The sequence below is a fragment of the Branchiostoma belcheri genome, unplaced genomic scaffold (genome assembly GCF_001625305.1).
Source record: "Branchiostoma belcheri isolate BF01 breed outbred unplaced genomic scaffold, Haploidv18h27 scaffold7, whole genome shotgun sequence".
NCBI classification, from domain to species: domain Eukaryota; kingdom Metazoa; phylum Chordata; class Leptocardii; order Amphioxiformes; family Branchiostomatidae; genus Branchiostoma; species Branchiostoma belcheri.
Window position 1 is genome coordinate 160,526 of NW_017804353.1, and position 19,866 is coordinate 180,391.

General features: G+C 41.3%; 3 protein-coding genes across 5 annotated transcripts in view; 1 reads left to right on the forward strand and 2 right to left on the reverse strand.

Moving 5' to 3' along the window:
• Nucleotides 1-347: 347 nt before the first annotated feature.
• Nucleotides 348-11,462, forward strand: LOC109484740 (E3 ubiquitin-protein ligase RING2-A-like). 3 transcript variants are annotated; one of them, XM_019788101.1, is made up of 11 exons: nucleotides 348-523; nucleotides 1,372-1,581; nucleotides 2,288-2,425; nucleotides 3,090-3,217; nucleotides 3,813-3,931; nucleotides 4,250-4,355; nucleotides 5,169-5,207; nucleotides 7,162-7,272; nucleotides 9,724-9,744; nucleotides 10,310-10,475; nucleotides 10,919-11,462. In XM_019788101.1, the coding sequence occupies exons 2-11, from the start codon at nucleotides 1,378-1,380 to the stop codon at nucleotides 11,009-11,011; spliced, it is 1,125 nt and encodes a 374-aa protein (XP_019643660.1). In that variant the 5' UTR covers nucleotides 348-523; nucleotides 1,372-1,377; the 3' UTR covers nucleotides 11,012-11,462. The 3 variants fall into 3 exon arrangements, with proteins under 3 accessions (XP_019643660.1, XP_019643661.1, XP_019643662.1); XM_019788102.1 differs by lacking the exon at nucleotides 9,724-9,744; XM_019788103.1 differs by lacking the exons at nucleotides 5,169-5,207; nucleotides 7,162-7,272; nucleotides 9,724-9,744.
• Nucleotides 11,463-13,187: 1,725 nt separating this feature from the next.
• On the reverse strand, nucleotides 13,188-16,152 carry LOC109484428 (carboxypeptidase N subunit 2-like). Its single transcript, XM_019787676.1, has 3 exons — nucleotides 15,825-16,152; nucleotides 15,394-15,572; nucleotides 13,188-14,162 (listed from the first exon to the last, which is right to left on the reverse strand). The coding sequence occupies exons 1-3, from the start codon at nucleotides 16,150-16,152 to the stop codon at nucleotides 13,191-13,193; spliced, it is 1,479 nt and encodes a 492-aa protein (XP_019643235.1). The 3' UTR covers nucleotides 13,188-13,190.
• Nucleotides 16,153-17,055: 903 nt separating this feature from the next.
• The window catches only part of LOC109484417 (cytochrome P450 2U1-like), a 7,858-nt gene continuing 5,047 nt past the window's right edge, over nucleotides 17,056-19,866 (reverse strand). The window contains exons 7-9 of the mRNA XM_019787666.1: nucleotides 19,249-19,443; nucleotides 18,522-18,657; nucleotides 17,056-18,061 (exon numbers count right to left, since the gene is read on the reverse strand). Of these exons, the coding sequence (XP_019643225.1) occupies nucleotides 17,880-18,061; nucleotides 18,522-18,657; nucleotides 19,249-19,443 (513 nt within the window). The 3' untranslated portion in view covers nucleotides 17,056-17,879. The remainder of the gene's footprint in view (nucleotides 18,062-18,521; nucleotides 18,658-19,248; nucleotides 19,444-19,866) is intronic.

Here is a 19,866-nt window from a genome sequence, read left to right on the forward strand (position 1 = left end):
AAATGATAGTTATATCTTAAAAGAAATGCGCAATGTAAGTTGTAATGTAGGGGTGCGGAGTATACAGTGCAATTTTACGGAATACAGTGAAATTTTACGCAACTTGCAGTGCAATTTTACTACTAGTATTATACAGTGCAATTTTACGGAATACAATACAGTGGTATTAGTATACAGTTTACGTAATACAGTGCAGTCGTATTAGTATACAGTGCAATTTTACTAGCACTAGTATACAGCGCAATTTCACTTCTTCAATGTCACAATCTTGAGAGAAGGATTCAAATTTCGCGCCCTTCCATCCAACTCCCATGATGCTTCGCGTTACCTCTGTCCGCCACAGATGACTTACTGCGCATGTGTGCCAAATCCTGGAGAAAAAGATTCGCGTTCGCGGGAGACTTTTCCTGATTTCTGGGCGATTTCTGAGCCTCTAAAAACACAAACAGAGGAAAGGACGACACTCAAGTCTTTGAAGAGGAGGTAGCACCAAATATCCACGCCGAGTGTGCGATAGAAATCGGTAAATTAGTCCGATTATGACGCTAGGTTTAGGTCGGTGAAGTGGGGAGGGGGGCAAAAAAATATATCAATTTTTTACTATAAAATTTATATTGCGTAAATAATGATATCATTTCGTATATCATATTTCGTATTGAAATCTTATTGCTGCCTACGTTCATGTCAGTTTGGAGAGAACTACCCCATGTTTATATCATCTGATTTGAATAATAATGAATGGATAACTTCATGGCATAATAATTGGCAAGTTGTTGAAAGGACTTGGAGCAAATTTGATATTATAAATCCTTCAGAATAATAGAAACCTGTGAACCACCAAGACAAGTCATCTAAAACTCTCATGACATCCAAGTTTGTATGATGTTATACTATAATTCCTAAACCTGTATCCATAATGTTAATTTTATACTGTAAGTTATACTTTTATAGTACATGTATTTACAAGAAATGTACTAACTGTTATAGACTCTGCAAACCTATGAAGGGGGTGTTAATCCACCAGTTTGTGTCTTCGGTATCCCTCTACTTCCACTGCCTTTTACCTCCAAAACAAATGTAGGTAGGTACATGTTCACACCCATGAGGTTTCAGGAATTGGACCCATGACCCCTTGATCCTCCCCTTTCTGCTAGCCTAATCTTGCTAGAACTTGCATCTGCCCCGAAAACAGAGAACCATGCAGGCGACAGTGCCGGTGAACGTTCTGAGATTGCCAAAGTGTAATAAAAAAAAAAGAAAGAAAATAAAGAGACAATTCCTACCTACTGAGCCAAATTTTTTCAGGAAAGAAACAGGAAACACAACATTTTTTTACCTATGCCTAAGATCTTCTATTTGCCCTGAACACAGATAACCATGCAGACGACAGTGCCGGTGAATGTTCCCAACGTCCCGCCGCCCAACAAGACGTGGGAACTGAGCCTGTACGAGCTGCACCGCACGCCGCAGGAGGCCATCACTGACAACACAGAGATCGCCGTGTCTCCGCGCAGCCTGCACAGCGAACTCATGTGTCCCATCTGCCTGGACATGCTCAAGAACACCATGACTACCAAGGAGGTAAGGCAATAGTTGGTCATCAACCTTGTATGAAAGTTATACCTATTATACATATACAGGACTCTGTACCTAATACCTCACACTCACTGTCCGGATTATCGTCTGTAGTTCCCCTTCTTCCGATGGTTAGACATGCCAGGTGGCCATACGGTACAAAATATAAGTTAAAACACAAGTGGATACCATTTTTGTTGGCAAATTGCATCTCAAAGTTTACAATTTTGACAGTTTAACACTTGAAAATCAGGAAAACTTGTGAATACTTCTGTTTTATGTAGATATATGTAAACCCTCATGCAAAGACAACAAGTTGACATTTGAAGGCCTGCACTGACATAATGCACAGCTACTCACGCTAGGTATTGAACAATGTAGATTGGAATTACTCACTTATATTTACCATGCAGTTTAAGGATCTCATTATGTTTACCTTCGGAGAAAGAAAATGTCTTGTTTTTGCTCTGTTTCTTCATCCTCTTCTTCTTCTCCAATCAGATAAGGTCAATGACCAGGACCAGATGTCTCTCACCATGGTAACTGGTGTTAGGTTACATAATGTTGCAAGAGCCATGCACAACTGAGTTCAAGAGGGGCTGCATGGTCACTATACCGGTATATACGATCATGTTTGAATAAGACTAAACAAAGCAGTTTGTTGAGCTTTGCAAATGTTACCTTTCTAGTTTCCTCTCTGTTTTTCCCCCAGTGTCTGCACCGGTTCTGCCAGGACTGCATCATCACAGCGCTCCGCAGCGGGAACAAGGAGTGCCCCACCTGCCGCAAAAAACTGGTGTCCAAACGCTCGCTCAGACCGGACCCCAACTTCGACGCTCTCATCTCTAAGGTAACAAGGAGTATCTATTACTATATTTGGCAATGATGTGCAGTATTTGATTGCAGGGCTAAAAATACCACTCAATCACTCAGTCCTCACCACCTGTAGGTAAAATTGGAGCTGTGCAGGTATTTCTGATGTCTACCTGCACTGATCCATGTACTGGGTTACATATACATGTAATACCCTGCATATGTTGTATGCAGTGTATTTATTACATGTATGAAGAAATTATGGTTACGGTTCCTGAACAGTTACTGTTTTCAGTATGAGTGTAATTTTCCATTTTACCCATAGAAAAAGGCCCAAAATTATGCTGCACACAGGACCCAAAGACTGTGAAGTACATGTACATTTATTGCCTGTGTTCCTGAAGTGCAGTTTCTGTATGTTCTGCCATAGGGCACTTGTAACCTAAAGGGAATGAAGTTAGTCTGCCATCTGATTATATTAATCTTTGCAGAAGGAAAACATGTTGTTTTTGCTCTGTTTCGTCTTCCTCTTCTTCTTCCTTTTCTTCTCAAAACAAATAAGGTCAATGACCCGAACCAGACATCTGTCACTAGTGTTGGGTTACATAATGTTGCAATTTAATAGCAGGAGGGATTTAGACTCCTGTTTGACCATATATATGAATGTGTTTGAGAAATTGATTATTGTTGTTGTTGTTTAGATCTACCCTAGTCGTGATGAATACGAGGCCCACCAGGAACGCGTGCTGGCCCGACTGAACAAGCACCACAACCAGCAGGCACTCAGCTCCAGCATCGAGGAGGGCCTCAAGCTGCAGGCACTCAACAGGTCTGTACAGGACACCTAAGTCTGGGGTGACCTGGCTTTTTAGTGTTATCAAAGCAGCAGAACACAGTATTAATGGCTTTTCTGTTATTTTATAGCTTATACCTTAAACTCAGACATCGGTTACTTTTTCATATCTTGTCACCTTGAGGTCCTCAACTATAGAAATTTCCCTAGGTGAAAACTGTGCTCTGCTACCTTGTTACTGTCATCAACAACAAGGGGATGCCTTGGTCTCCTAATAGTGTTCAGAACGAATGTTTAAAAACATTTGAATATGTAACAACTATCACATTTCAAGACAAGTTTTAATCTACGACTGAAAGTAGAGCAGTTGATGATGTGTTGAAATGGTCTTGTACTACAGAGGAGAAAAACAAATCAGATTGTTTTTCAAAAAGCCTCATCTTCTTGGAGTTCTCGAAACAGGAACCCGTTCCATTTTGGTAAATCGAATCTTAACCCATCTTCCATCTTGTCATCTGCATGTTTTCATGACACAATAATGAACAGAACAAGAAATTCACACAGTCTTGAGATATTCCATGTCGGTATCTTCGATTTCTTGTCTAATTGTTTAACTGAACTGCCTGTTTAGAGCCCAGCGTGTGAGGAAACATCTAGAAGAGCCCAGCGGCGGGGACCTCGGACAGCCACGGAAAAGACCCAAGACTGGATCAGACGAGTCTGGGCCAGAACAGGAGACTCACCACTCAGGTAGAAACAGTTCAGTTCTTCAACAGAAGAGAGGATTCATTCCTCAAGCTAACCGACATCTATCACATCACAGTTGTCCTCAGTAAGACATATGGAGTCCACCACATATTTCCTGTTTGGAACTTTTATTCATTAACTGATTAATTTTTGCATGGAATGGAATATGATGTTTTCACAGTGTTTTGAGTTCACAGATGAAACAATTCTCTAGAAATACTACTAGTAATACATATTTATGGTATCATGATTTTTGATCAGTGGAGAGGTCACTGGGATAATGAAACTACCGCAAAAGGTTTACAGCATATTTTTTTCCAGGAGGAGAGAATTTCTGTGACCCACCAGAACCCTTGAATGAGGTGGAGTTGGTTTTCAAGCCGCACCCCAACAACCACGAAGACTCAGAGCATGGTAGTCAAACAAGGTACATTTGTACATTTTATATACAGTTCAGATATAGTTTTAGTGTATATGTCGCTGACCATCAATGTCTGCTATGAAAGCTGCCCATACTGCATGCATCAGTAAAACCTATGTGTGCAAATTTAGGGTATTTGATACTGGTACACACACCAGGCTAATTGGAAACTTTAAACCTGGTCCTGCAGCACCCAACGATTGTTGGGTTGCACATACAGTACCATCTATGTAGCACTCTGTATAGGTACTATTTGGGGTGTTCTCGTGCAACACATCACACCACAGTGAAACGCAACGAATGTGGAAGTAACTACGCCACCACAGGGCAAAAAGACATGAAATTATTGAAAAAATATTGAAATAATATATTAAAGTCACTGGACTTGGATCCGGACTTGTAAGAATGTTTAGGTTCAAGTCCAAAAAAACCTAAAAGTCAAGAACCGAGTCCGGACTTATTACCATAAAAGACCATTTCACATACCCCTTTTCTTTCCAAACCACCTGAAACCTTCCGTAGATTGTAAAATCTTTGCTGCAAAATGAAGAAAACATTGTCATTGGGCATCGTCAAGTACCGGCCTCCATGTTATGTGGCCAAAATTTCACCCAGACAACATTGCAAGGTTGCCAACATGCAATTTTGTGTATGCCATGGGTTTAGGTACGGACTTACAAGTCCGGAACTGAACCTAAACCTCTGGACTTGAATCCGGACCTGAACCTAAATGTGGGTTTAGCTATGCAGCACTATGTATGATTGGTTAAAGTTTCTAACGATGACACATGTAAATCTCCTTCCGCCCGCTCTCTCCAGCCCTACTGACATGACTGAATCCGCTGCACGTTCTCTCAGGTAAAGTAGTCCACCCCAAAATTTTGCCAGAAATCACTGGATTCACTTGATTCATGAGAATTAGACTACATACAGTTCCAAGGAGCTCGTCGGCAGAACGTACTGCACCTGTACAAAACCCCCATTTTTCCCGGTTTTTGTTGGAATTTTGGTCAACGTAGCATCAGAATTTTGTCTGTTGCAGACGATATCTTTTCACACATAACATCTGGAAACTACAGACCGAGTGTTAACCTTATATGCGCAAATACCACCTTCTATGAGACATTCTACATTGCAGTACGTTCAGCTCCTCAGGTAAAGTAGTCAAACCGAAAGTGACTGGATTCACTTGATCCATGAGAATAAGACTACATACAGTTCCAAGGAGCACGTTGGCAGAACGTACTGCACCTGTGCGAAGTCCGTAATGTGTTGTGCATAGCACGTCGTTAGAACGTCTCATATAAGGTCGTATTCATGCATATAAGGTAACATTCCATCTGTAGTTTCCAAATGTTGTGTCAGAAAAGATATCGTCTGCAACGCAAAATTCTGATGCAACGTTGTCCAAAAATCCAACAAAAACTGTGAAAAATCAGGGTTTCGCGCAGGCGCAGTACGTTCTGCTGATGTGCTGTTATTCCAAGGGATTGTCGGTAAGGTTGGATTCACTCTTGGGTAAAGTAGTCCACCCCAGAAATAAAAAAATTAAAAAAAACTGGATTCACTTGATCCATGAAAATATGACTCCACTCAGTTCCAAGGGATTGTGGGTAAGGTCAAAGGTCAAGGACCTAAAGATGTTCCCAGCAACATATGCAATGTGCCAAATATAAAGAATGCCCAATATTTGAATGAAAGCTCATCTGTGTTGGTAGAATCCATATAGTTCCTTTTTTGTGTTCAAACAAAGCTTAAACTCTACAACAAAAAAACACTACTGAACAATTTAGGAATCGTAACCTTTGGCCTTGGGCACATGTGCACTTGGAACTTTGAACTAGCTTATAGTATTGGTGACACATTGGTATGAATGTGACCATGTGTTTGGCTGATGTAGCATAGCACGTCGGCATAACGTACTGCACCTGCGCAAAACCCGTAATGTAATGTACATAGCACTTCGGCAGAACGTCTCATATAAGGTTGTATTTGCTCATATAAGGTTAGCATTCCGCCAGTAGTTTCCAAATGTTATGTCGGAAAAGATATCGTCTGCAACAGGCAAAATTCTAATGCAACGTTGACCAAAAATCCAACGAAAACCGCAAAAATTCAGGGTTCCGCGCAGGCGCAGTACGTTCTGCCGACGTGCTATGTAGCATGTCCTAGGATATGTGAGAGTTTGTTAAGTTTTAAAAACAATAATCATTTTTATATTAAGTCATATTTTATAGGCTATTTTTGTAAAAGATGTATTCATTTTCAGGTAAAAAAATATGTCCTTTAAACATAGTGGTAAAATGATGCTTTGACTTTAGTTTGAGCTGCACCAACTTCCTACCTTTCTTTCCTTGCTTTTGGCTTTTGCTTCTTCCTACATGTAGTTTACTTGTATTTTGATGACTGCAAGTATCTCAAATTTCTTTTCATTGAAGTCAAAGTGGTGTGGTGAATTTTACATACATGTTACCATGAACAGAACTGTAGTAGTGTTATAAAGTATTATTTGAGAGGAGAACAGGCACCTAGCTGCTTAGTCAAAAAGTTCCCAACTGTCTGAGTCTATTTTGCGCCTTTTTTGAATGGCGCTCTACTACTGGATAAATAACGTTATTTATCCAGCAGTAGTTTGATTTTTCTTTGAAGAATGTGTTTATGTTTTGTTTGATATCCAACCAATCCATTTTTCTGGGGCTACCACGTTTCCTCAGTCCCTTGCTGTGACCAGGTTTGACTGTATAATTTGACAAAATGCGGCCGATGATCCATCCACAACATGTTTGTTCCCCTTTATGTCCCTTCATACCAGTGGATGGCAACCTACTAGTGTCCCACCAACACCCGAAGCTGTGAACGAGATTGAGTTAGTCTTCAAACCACATCCCTCACCCACAGCTTCTAAGGCTGACAATCAGACAAGGTAGCTCCATGTGTACATAGTTCTCACCGGGCTGTTCTAGTGTAGGGGCCCCCTACGCTGTGATTTGGGCCCCCTATGCTGTGATTTGGACCCCCTACACTGTGATTTGGGCCCCCTATGCTGTGATTTAGCCCCTTACACTGTGTTTCTGTATCTGTAGAGCCGGTATAACCGCCTTTCGGCGTAACACACCAGCTTGTTTCAACCAGCGTAGGGGTGTTTTTTGGGTGCAGAAGCTTCATAAATCTTTCAAAAATTAAAATATAACTTCAGAATGAAGCTATAGCAAAGGGAAAACAAAAAATGTCCCTCAATAAGCAAGAAACAGTGTCTCAGGGGGTTATGAGGTACAAAATGTTGTGGGGAGAATACCAGACCCCCTGCTGTGGTCATGTTTTGGGGACTCAATGCGCAACTTGTGCTGCAGAAAGTTGCCCTTCTGTACCCGACCCCTACGCTGTGAAAAACTCCTGGTGAGAACCCTGGTGTATGTGTACTAGGGCTGCGGACCGGTACAGTGTACCGGTCCAATACCGTAAAAATCGTTTCGGTACAGGTCCAAAATACCGGATCATGAAGTAACGAGTATATACCGAAATAGCTAGTTTACACCATGTATATGACTAAAGATAGGTAAATCCTACCACAAAGACGAAAAATTAGCACTGGAAAAGACGTAAACACCGTCGATTGATTTGAGATCCTCAGTCTCACGAGACATCGCGAGAGTGTGGCTGATCCAGGGTTGTGATTGGTCAACAAACTCAAATCAGGTCAGAGGTCAGTCATTTTCCCTTCCCTCCAACACTTTATTATTGTTTCTGTGTCATGATTGAAAAAGTGAAGAACACGTGTTAATTTGTCAAATTGTTCAGGTACAGGTACAGGTCCGGACCTGTACCTAAACCTCTGTACCAGTACCTGTACCTGTACCTGATGTTACGTTTAGGTACGCAGCCCTAATGTGTACCTGCAAACCATGTGTGCCTCAGGGCATCTTCTTGGGACCCCCACTCAATATCCACATGCATTTACTGCAGTTTTTCTTTCAGTTGGTTTTGTTGAAATTGTTTTGAATCAGCACGTGTTTGTGGAGAAATTTGGAATTTTAAATTATGGGGCTGCCTTCATCATACCACTTGTATTTATGCAAAAAAAGGATACCTTAGAATTTCAAGATCATGCATAAAAGAGACATGTACAGGGAGTATTTTTTGTGTTTTGTTTTTTAACAGTTGACTTTTATATACATGCCAATAGATCAGTAAATCCTTGTAGGTCTGGTTGGAAATTCAGATGGAGTTTCATGGAAAAAAAGTATTCATTTCTCGTTTTACTCTTTAGTCTTTGCTCTATGCACTTCAGCATTTCCTCTTTTTGTGCTCATCCTGCAAAGCAGCCAGTGACATACTAGTACTGTTGTTCGATATGGGGCCAATTGTGCTGTTCACTCTGACATACACATGCCCGTAGCCAGGGGGAGTTCAGGGAAGGCTTAAAGGTCCACTTTTTGGTCCACTTTTTATGTAAAGGTCCATGATTTTTCATGAAAAGATGGACTGGAATCGTAGAAAAACTGCTCCCTTTGTCATTGAATAAAAATTTATCTCTGATTTTTTTTTTGAAATCCTCTCAAAAATGCACGAAATGCCATTTTAGAAGGTTCATTTTTCAAAATTCCCCGGACTCCCCTAGGTACCTCACGCCTTCGGCACTCGAGGGCCCCTCAAGCAGTGGGAAGAACCCCCCCCCATTCAAAATCCTGGCTACAGGCATGATACATACGTGTTATGTACTTTAATATGTAGCTGTCTGTCTGTCTACAATGCAAAAGAGGCCTTTTGATTTGGTGATGAAACTGTTGAGTGCTAGCACCCTATAATATAGCCTGGGTGCCATCCTATTTGTATGCCGGGGCTTCCATACTCAATCCCTAATAATGTATGGGAGCCCCGGCATACAAATAAGATGGCACCCAGGCTACCTATAGTGGGTGTGTTAAAGATGCAGCATGTTAACATGCATGCAGTTTAAGCCTTTGAAATATTTAGCTTAAGTAGATACTTGGTTTTTTTGGTGTTAATTTGATATCTCTAAGGTAGAACACTGTCTAATATGTAGAAAATTTTCTCAACCAAGAAAAATCTGGTAGTAGAATCTATGTGGCCTATGATTGGTCTGTGTACGTCAACTTGGATAGTTGAGGCTGATGAAACGTAATCACTGATTGTTTGTCACTATGTCAGGCATTTGACACCAAAATTGAAAATCTAGACCTTTTCATGGTTATACCACACACATAGTGCTTGTGTCATACATGTAGGTAAACGTTTATGACAACTTTTTATTTCCCTGCTTGTCAATGAAATTTTGAATGATGTTTTTCCTGTGAATTTTTGCACATCTTGTACATCTTTGTCATTTTCTCCCCCCTCCCGTTGTCCAATCTAGCAACCGAAAATTCACCCGAAAGTAAGTACTTACTGTATCTACAAACTTAATACTATCATTTTTCTGCTACCTCCTTTTCCTGGCATCCCATTGTTGTCGTAAAACAAGACTCACTCCCCTTTTTGAGTAAAGCAAGGAATTTTCTAAGAAAGATGACTGTTTCTAGGGGTTATGTGATGCACCATTGTGTGTACAGTAACCATGAAGAGGTCAATTGGAAAAATGTGATGTCGTGATATTCTCTTAACTGTTATTTACGAATGTAATGATTTTGGCACCTCTGCAATTTAGCATGCTTTTAGACTACTAGTATTGTAGTAAATGTTATAAAGAACTTATTAGGAGACTTTGCAGATCAAGTAGGTATGGCCAATAATCAAACGCCTATCAGAGCTTCTGACTGGAGTTCTGCTTCTCGCTGCTACATTGTGTATGTAGCTGATGTAGATGGTGCTTTTGCGGTGAGAATCATTACTCCAGATAGACATCGAAATGTAAGCAGGTCGATTGTGTAAAAAGCAGCCCTAATACCATATGCATAACCAACTAGATGAAACTATTTGGGACTGTTGTTCTATTTCTGCAGGTACATAAAGACGACAGCCAACGCTACAGTGGATCACCTATCCAGGTATCTGGCCATGCGGCTGGCCCTGGAGAAACAGAAGGAAGAGGTAGCCGGTCCGCCCAGTGTGGGGACTGAGGAGCCACAGTACACCATCTACATAGCACCCACACCTGGGCAGTTTGTGGTAAATATCATCATCATTATGAAATTATGCCGATAAAAGAGTTACAGTTACTCAAGCAACTGGATATGATTTTGGAAACCAGTTGCCTGAGTATTCACCATATCCAGTTGCTTGAGTACCCCGGTAACTGTTTTTTTTTTTGTATCTTATTACCTGAATGCCCAACCTTCACCAATGCGCTATGACATTAGACATCAAGGTAATGAGAAAACAGTTACTCAAGCAACTGGATACAAATGTAGGTGTTCAACTACAGATTCTGCTAGTCACTGATGTGGTAGTGGATGCTACCTTAAAAAACATCTGACAGTTTTCAAAATTTATCCAGCTTGAGTAACAATTTCTTGTGCAATAAAGGTCTTTATTCATTCATCCATTAATCATACAATTTCTATTTCCTTGAAGTTTGAAATATAATCTCCATTTTCTTGTGTTTTGTTTAGGCGTTGACGGGAGGTATGAGCCTGGAAGCTGTGAATGAGAAACACTGGAAGGTGAACAGACCACTGGAGATGTACTACTCACTCAAGAAATGAGCTCTTCAACCCGGGAGTGTCTACTAGTAACTAATTCATGTTCTTAGCAGGGCTCTTGCCAGCTTGAAATTATTTTCCATCAGCCCAGGTTCATAATTCGTATTTTCAAGCTTTCAAAAATGCAATTTCCTGCATTTTGAGAGGCAAATCATGGTGTTGAGAGAGGTTGTCGGTGGTCCTTCGGATGTTTTCATATTTTTGACCAAGGTTTTTGTTAATTTTGTCTGTCAAAGTTGACGGATTGGTTTAAAAAGAATTCCGTCACACGCCGCAATGTTCTTGTAATTGACAGAAAAACTGGTGCTGGCTAGTGCCCTGTTCTTAGTTGTCCTGAAGAATCCATCAAGGAGCATACAAGTCTTTTACTTCAGCTTGAAAAATTTTCTTTTTTTACATGTTCTTCCCAAGCGCTTAATATTAAAGGCATCCAATGCGATTTCAGGGCAGCAAAACTGGAAATATTCTGAATAAGGCAATCTGACACATACTGCTTCACATTAGCACATTTGAGTCAGTATTTCATACTTCTGGCATTTAAAACTGCAGAAACAAACCCCAAGATGAGTCTTTTATTTTCTGGGTGTGGTACCCTAAAAATCAGCCCAGGTCCTTCCAGTGACCATTTTCCGTCAGGATTTTGGTAAATTTTGCTCCATGAGGGTCAATATATATTGGGATAGAGTTGTTTGAACTCGGTATGTAGATAAATGACTAGAATATTGGCTTTGAAAAATCGGGTTTTCAAGCCCTAAAAACTGCACTGGATGACTTTAAGAAGTAAAGCAACGTGATCAGTTTTGGAGCTCAAGCCTCTCTTAGCTTTATAAATGCTACTAAATGGAACTGGGCCTATGGCTGTCTTTTAATTGTAATTCTTTACTTTTGCAATGTATATGTACCGAGTATGTATGGACATACATTTGTACATGTAGTTCGTATTTGTCAAAGGTACAAGTCTTTGTCCAGTTATTTGAAATTGTGAAGTTTTAGGATACATTTGAAGTAGTTTTCATAGTGTACAAAGCAGTAGACCCTTAACTACAATAAGTGTATGCAACAAGAAGTTTCTGAGCATTCCTCCTAAGCACTTTGCATATTGACATATTAAAACTGACTTATTTTAGAGCCTGTGTTGAATTTGTATATTTTCAAAATGTCTAAATACGCATTATGGATATTGGGTGTACACAACTACTAGAGAGGTTTTTTCTACTTCTGCAAGATTAGTGCATATACAGACATGACTAGCACTATAACTAACAACAGAATAGCAATGTGTGTTAGAAGTAAAGTATGTCTTGTGCAAGATGTAACTCAAGTGATATTGTCCAAAGCAACAACTCAAAGTCAATTTCTTTGATTAACATTCAGTAAATGTTATATTTAAAGGTAGGTGTACGATGTAAAGTTGGTACATTGGTAGGCTAGGCTGCCAGAAAAGAAATGCTTCATTCAAATTATTGCTTATTTGGAATGTACATGTAAGTCAGCTAGAGCATACACTGCTATAGTTGTATTGGGTTAGACAAGACATTTTTGGTGCATTCATAGGTCTGTGTACACATTATGCATAACTGTGTACTTTTTCTCTGACATGTAATACTTTGTATGCATGCTCTATCCGTCAAACACTTGTCACACTGAAAGTGAATTGCAGTATTATGTGTATAAAACAAAGAAATAGTTGGGAGAACTTGCATTATATAGATGATGATGCATGCTCAACTACAACATGTTGATAAGGTAGTGCCATTGCCGCAATCTGTACGTATCTTGTATTACAATACTAAGGTGTGCTTCGTAAGTTGCATCTTACTAAATTAAAACAATAGGTGACCCCTACATCAATGTATTTGCTGTTTTTTTTATGTTTACTGAAAGAAAACATTGTTTTTGCTATGGTTCTTCTTCCTCTTCTTCTCCAAACAAATAAGGTAAATGACCTGAACCAGACGTCTGTCACTATGGTAACTAGTGTTGGGTTACATCATGTTGCAATTTTATAGCAGAAGGGATTTAGACTCCTGTCACCATATATATGACATGTGTTCATATATATATATATATGAATTAACAGAGCAGACCAAATGCGAAGGTAAACATAATTTTTATGCATTTGCTTTGCAAGTGTTACTGGTACCTTTCTAGTTTTTGCGCTAAATTTGATACACTTTGAAATTCACACAATGTGGCAAACATAGACCACAACTTGTAACATGAGCACAAACCAAACAGTTTGCCCCCAAATCTTCCCGGAGTTGACGTCACAACCGACGTCACTTCCGGAGAGGTCGAGCACATATCTACCTCTCAGCCCACTGGGCGTCTCACACTTGACTCTATCAGTTGTGATGTTCGCTTCTCCAAACCAGTGAGCCGTTTTCCACAACTCACAGCCACACAACCAAGGGTTTCCATCTAGGGTCAAATTCTGAATGGTCGGTAAGTCACTAAACTGACTCTTATTCAGGGATTTCAGTTCGTTTTCGGACAGGTCAATCTCTTGTATGTTATTCAGGGAACGAAACGACCCCACGGCTAAGTCACCCAGGCCCATCTTTTTCAGTTCCAGCGTTTCGAGGTTGGTTAGCACAGAAAAGTCGCCATCTTGAATTTGGGCGATGGGGTTTTCGGAGAGTACTAGCTTTCGCATGGAAGGTACAAACGAGTCGCGGGGAACTGTGGTCAACTTGTTGCCTAGGAGGTAGAGCTCTCTAAGAGTCGACGGGCCTGGGGTTGCAAAGGCTTTGGGGTCAATGGACTCTAGTTCGTTGACCTGAAGAAAAAGGACGGTCAAGTTTGACATGGTTGAAATACTGTTCGCGGGGATGGTTGTGATTTTTGTCGCAGCAAAGTACAACTGCTCTAGGTTGGTTAGAGCAGAGAGGGCTTCAGTGGGGTATGTCTGAAACCTGTTCCAGGTAAGAATCAGATGCTTGATGTTAGGGGTATGTTGGAAGGCATTTTGCGGCAATGTCTGGATACCGTTACCGGTGAGATCTAAGGATTCTAGGTTTTCAAGTCCCAGGAAAGTATCGTCTTGTATGGTTTGTATCATGTTGGAGGCCAGGTCCACAGATGTGACCGAGGAGAGACCGCTGAACGCTCCATCAGCGATCTCTTGGATGCCGTTCGTGAAGAGCATGAGTGTCTGAGGAAAAAATCAGCGGCAATAATAAGCGGATTCACGGTTCCAACTGCGCATGTAAAATTTGATGCATTGTCAAAGATGAAGGCTCCTTATGCTGAGGTAACATTTCCAATCCGGGGCCCGGCCGGGCTGTTTCGATTAACAAAAAAATCAGCAATTTATATCAATAATATACGCAAATAGTTTCCATTATTATCTTTTTCAATTTTTTGCGCTTTGTTGTCTTCTATACCATACTTTTCGTTCCATAAGACTGCCCGGCCGAGCCCCGGTTTGGAAATGTGACCTCAGTACTATTAGACACAAAGTTTACAAACTGTGCTTAACGTTTTTGGACGATGAGAAAGATACTGGACAAAATTAACTACAATGTATGTCTTAAGTTTTAACACTCAACAAGATATGCCAGACTTAAGATGGTCTGCTTCAATGATTATTAGGCCATGTTGATTTGATTATATGGATGACATCCTCCGGGAGCCCCAAAACTGATGCGCGCGTGCGAATAAAAAAAAGTTTTGCAAAAAAAAAAGTTCTTTTCATTATGAAATCTACGTGGTCATGAGGGTTGAGCAAATGGCACAGAATATGGTTTGGCGAATAATCTAGTTCATTTCTTTACAATTTCGTCTTTTTTCGTTTGATTTTGGCATTCTACGACATTGGTATAGTTTTTAATAATTTTTTTTTGTAACTTATGGTATATTTTTGCTCATTTTGCAACTGTTTTGTACGATTTACAGTATGGTTGAAAACTTTTTTTTTGGAAACGGCCGAAAATTCATGCGCGCGCGGATGTCATCCATATAATCAAATCAACATGGCCTTATGTGAGTACCGCGCGTGGGGAACAGATAATCTCCAAGCAGATCTTTCAGTCTTAAATTGGAGACCTGATGGGAAAAGAAATAGAGGCAGACCTAAAACCACCCAGAGAAGAACTGTGTCAGATGACCTGGCGGACAAGGGACTGTCCTGGCGATCAGTGAAGACTGAGGTGGCCGAGAACATGGAAGGGAAACGTTTTGGCTTATGTCTCGCAAGGGATGAAGGGGATAAGTAAGTAAGTAAGATCTTTCGGTGGCCGGAAAGACAGTATCAAATTGGCCAGGCAGTATGCATCGGTCAGGCAGTATACATTGAAAGATCTTCTTGGAGATTAGTGAACCGACACAGGAAATTTCATGAATTAAGGATATAACATTTATAGAGGAGGGTGCATATGGCCCACCTGCAGTTCTGTAAGGTTCTGGAATGAGTTCGTCTCCAGACGAGGGATGTTGGACTGGGTCACCCAGAGGGTCTGAGCCCATGCAGGGATGTCTCGGGGAACCGAGTGGATATTCTCGTAGCTTTGACAGTACACGGTCAGCTGGTCAGCCATGCAACCACAGTAGAGTGGGCAAAATCCTGGGGAGAGGAAGGAAGTTCGTTACAAGACTTACATTCAACCCCATTCTATACAGACATGTTAAAAGTATTCTAGAGATGCCTTTGAATTGTATTTCAACTGTATACTCAGTTACCACAAGGAGTTTTCAATAGAAAGTTCTATTGAAAACTCCTCAGTTATCATGAAGATGACTAGACAACTGGTGGAAACTTTTGAGTTCTTCTTAACTTTTATCAATACGTTTGTAATCCTCTACACCTAAAGTTCACCTGGTGTCGGTGAATATACCCCAGTTGTAGTGAGGAGTGTAGTAACATCAGGAGTTGTCACCACCATCGAAGTCGTTGCCGGCTCGGTAGTCTCTGTGTAAGTGGTGGTTCTTGTTCGGTCCGTTGTTGCGACTGACTCCGAAGCCGCGGTAGTTTCTTCTGTCGTCGTCAGTTGTGTAGTCGCCAGCTCTGCACTGGTGGTTGAATCCATAGTAGGCGTTTGTTCAGTGTTGGAGCCGAGGTTCACGTCAGGTATTGCGGACGTTGACCTCACTGGGGTAGTGAGCATGGCGATCAGGACAGCCACCCAAACTGCCCACACGGTCATTCTATGGAGACAAGAAATCGAAAATCTCAAGATGTCGAAGATCTTATACTTCCGTGAGTTTTTGTGAAATTATTCTTTCGGTCATTATTTTGAATTTCTCAGTATGCTGTCCATGCATTTCCCCAATGCTCCCATAAGGTAATACATGTACTACTACATGTACTGGCATGCAGGTAGCAGGAAATTGAAGACGAGAAATCAGATAGCCTTTGAAAACCCAAGTTAGCAAAGATTGAATGTACACGAAAATGTTGTCAAACAAACTTTACAAAGGTGAAGTTGATTCCCTTGAAGGAACCTTAGATTTGAACCTAAACAACATCACTATATCTGTACCAAACGAATACGGTATTGAATGGTAATGTTTTGATTATACTGCACTACTACTTAAACACTGTGGGTTCAAGAGAAGGCACCACATGGCGTTACTGATATCTTACCTTAAATGCATGTCGTCTGGGCACTTGATAACTCCTGGACGTATGTGTATGAAAATGCTTGAAGTGTCTTTGGCCAAACGTACACTACGTAGTCACATGGCACACTGTGGTGACCTTTACTCCGATGACCTCACTTTACCTTCAATAGCTGTACTTTGTTTAGTTTGGCGTAAATTCCTCAAATATCCTTTTCGCAACAAGTGTGCACTTTTATTTGCAAACAGTCTCTACAATTCTACAGGATCAATTCTTTATTAGTAGTTAGGGATGACACTACATGGTTGGTTTGGACCAAAATATTACACCGCACTAGCATTTTATCCGGTAGTGACCCCTGTGGGCACATGAGTATGACGTTATAGTACGTGAACAAACAAGGTGTGGTGTTTACCGCATATGTCACTTGGGGCCATTGACCGAGCATTTGAACTGCTGGTATGAAAAATATTAATGTTTTTTCTTAATTCACACGTAGTGTAAATATGAAGACAGGCCAATATACAGTCTACACTTTTAGACGATTTTCGACGGTTTATGTTTATGTAAGAACCGAACTCCTCTGAAACAAAAACAAGACTCTACAGAGTGTATCAGAAACGTACATTTTTTTATCTATTGCTCTACTGAACATCAAAATCAAGTGACAATTTTTATATACTGACATACATACAGGTAGTAATCAACTCGAATGCACTATACTTCTAAACACAAAAACTTCTACCCTTACTTCCGTCTACCTGAATGTTACTTGCTGGAGTAACAACAACGAACACTAATATTACGTTTGTTAAATAATTCTACTTTAGACAGAATGTCAAATCAACACAAAATAGATAATGTACGTGGCCTCACGAACGCATTGAACGCTATAAATATGTCTGAAATCCATTCACTTCTTTCCCGCCACCATCCAATAAACATTAGCGATATAAAGGAAACATCATACAATACATCGTACAATACAATATATTATTCTCGTCTAAAATCTAGCCATAATCTGAAATGATACATACATAAAGACAACATTAAAAGTATCTGGAGAGTCGAATACCCCAACTTGTGTATATGGATTAAATTAGAAATAGTGCAATACGTTCAATTATTTAATTTTTCTTAATTATTACGGTTGATTATGTTGTTTCATGTTGTATAGTGCATAATGTTCAATTATTCTTAATGAGGTACACGTTTCCAGGATAAGAGCTAGAAAAGGCGATACCATCTTTTCTCTCACCTCTCCACACAAGTGTTTTTAGTAAATTCTGTCCCCCCAAAAGTTTACTAATATCAACGCGGAGTGATGCAGAGCTTTACTGTTGGTGGTTGCAGAGTGACTCCGACGCCGCTGCTGTCGGTGGATGGTGCGGCAGCGCCCTCTGGCAGCTTGAAGGTGAAGTGCTTCAGCAGGGAGGAGAAGATCACGAAGAGCTCCATCTTAGCCAGCTGCTCCCCAAGGCAGACGCGGCGGCCTGGAATGGTGAAATACATATATCATATAACAAAAAAATAGTGTCACTGACGAAAAGTAATGGATGCTACGTCTGACAGTTTTCAAAATGTATCCAGTAACGATTTCGTCGTGTATCTCATTACGTGGAAGGCTAACCTTCATCGACAAAACATAACGAACAAACAATAAAGATTTATTGACGATGCCCCTAGGCTACATTTCTTTCTAACGGGGCCCGCGCGACATGTCCCCGATCTAGACGCGTCATGAAGCCAGGCGGACGCCGGCTGTCATGATGGATTCGTCCTGGCCTACATGCATTTTTCTTGCTGGGGCCCGGGGTAATTTTAGGGGGGGGGGCATAAATGGTCCACGGCCGTCGGGACACCGCAGAGACCCGCCGAATAGTGCCTGAAAACAGCCCTCCGGGGCGCCGCGCAGTCACCGGTTTTTAATTTTGACCTAGGCATAAGACTCACCAGTAGAAAAAGGCATGAAGGACTCCGGCCGGCTGACCACCTTGCCGTCCGGTCCCAGAAACCTCCGCGGGTCGAACCTCTCAGGGTCCGGCCAGAAGTCAGGGTCCGTCAGGGTGGACCACAGGTTCGCAATGATCTTTATGAGGAAGGAAAATTTAATACTTTAAAGCATGAGTTACTGTTAATTAATTAACTAACAATCATGCAGTCCTTCACTGTCCTTAGCTTTAGACAAAATGACGAAAATAGTACAGTCAAAACTGCCTACAAAGACCACCCAGGGGACCGATAAAATCTAGTCTTATGTGGACAGGTGGTCACTATCGGAAGGGGTCTAAGTTAAGGTTAATGTTTGTGTCCATTAGAAAAATTACCGAAGAAACAACCAAAAATTGTAGCATTGGCAATTGCCTACTCTCCAAGCAGAGGTTGTGGGGGAATGATTGTTACATTTTTATATATGGCCGTTTTTTTTGTCCTGACCCCCACCAACCCCGTCGGTGGCCGCGGAGCTTCTCTGGCTAATGGATACTGTCTGGCCAATTTGATACTGTCTTTTTGCCACCGAGAGGGATCTGCTTGGAGCTTAGCAATTGCCCCGTGCCTTGTCCAGTGCGTCTTTCTTCAGATCTCGGGTAGCGGTATTGGATACTGTCTGGCAAATGGATACCGTTTGGCCAATTTGATACTGTCTTTGCTGCCACCAAAATATCTGCTTATGGATTACCTGTGTCCCAGCCGGGATATGGTAGCCCCGGAAGGCTGTATCCTGCACGGCGGCGTGCGGAACGGTGAGCGGCACGGTGGGCCGGATGCGCTGGATCTCCATAACGGTAGCCTCTGTGTAAGGCAGGCGGGACCGGTGTGCCAGGCTGGGCACCGCGGGGTCCGGGCCCAGGACACTGTCCAGCTCAGCTTGGACCTGCCAGAAAGGACGCAAAGTCTCATATAGATCTCGTAGAATTCGGCAAAAAAGGTTACCAAGGAGGCCAGTGGCTAGTCGCCACCAGACTTCTTTTGCGGGCTGAATAAATCGTAGAAAAAAAGGGTATTAATTGGTCAGAGAAGGAAGCTGGACCGATTGGAGCTTCTCTTGCCGGCTACCTTCTCTGGCCAATTAATACCCTTTTTAGACCGATTTATTCAGCCTGCAAAAGAAGTCTGGAGGAGACTAGCCAGTGACCAATGGCATGGCAATGGTTAAAGGAGACCAATGTTTACAGGCCCCATTGCCTCCTAGAATCTGCTTGGAGATGATGGCTCTAAACTGTAAGATTATGGCTCGGTACCTTTTCTTAATCTCCAAGCAGATCCTAGGGTGGAAAAAGACAGTATCAAATTGGCC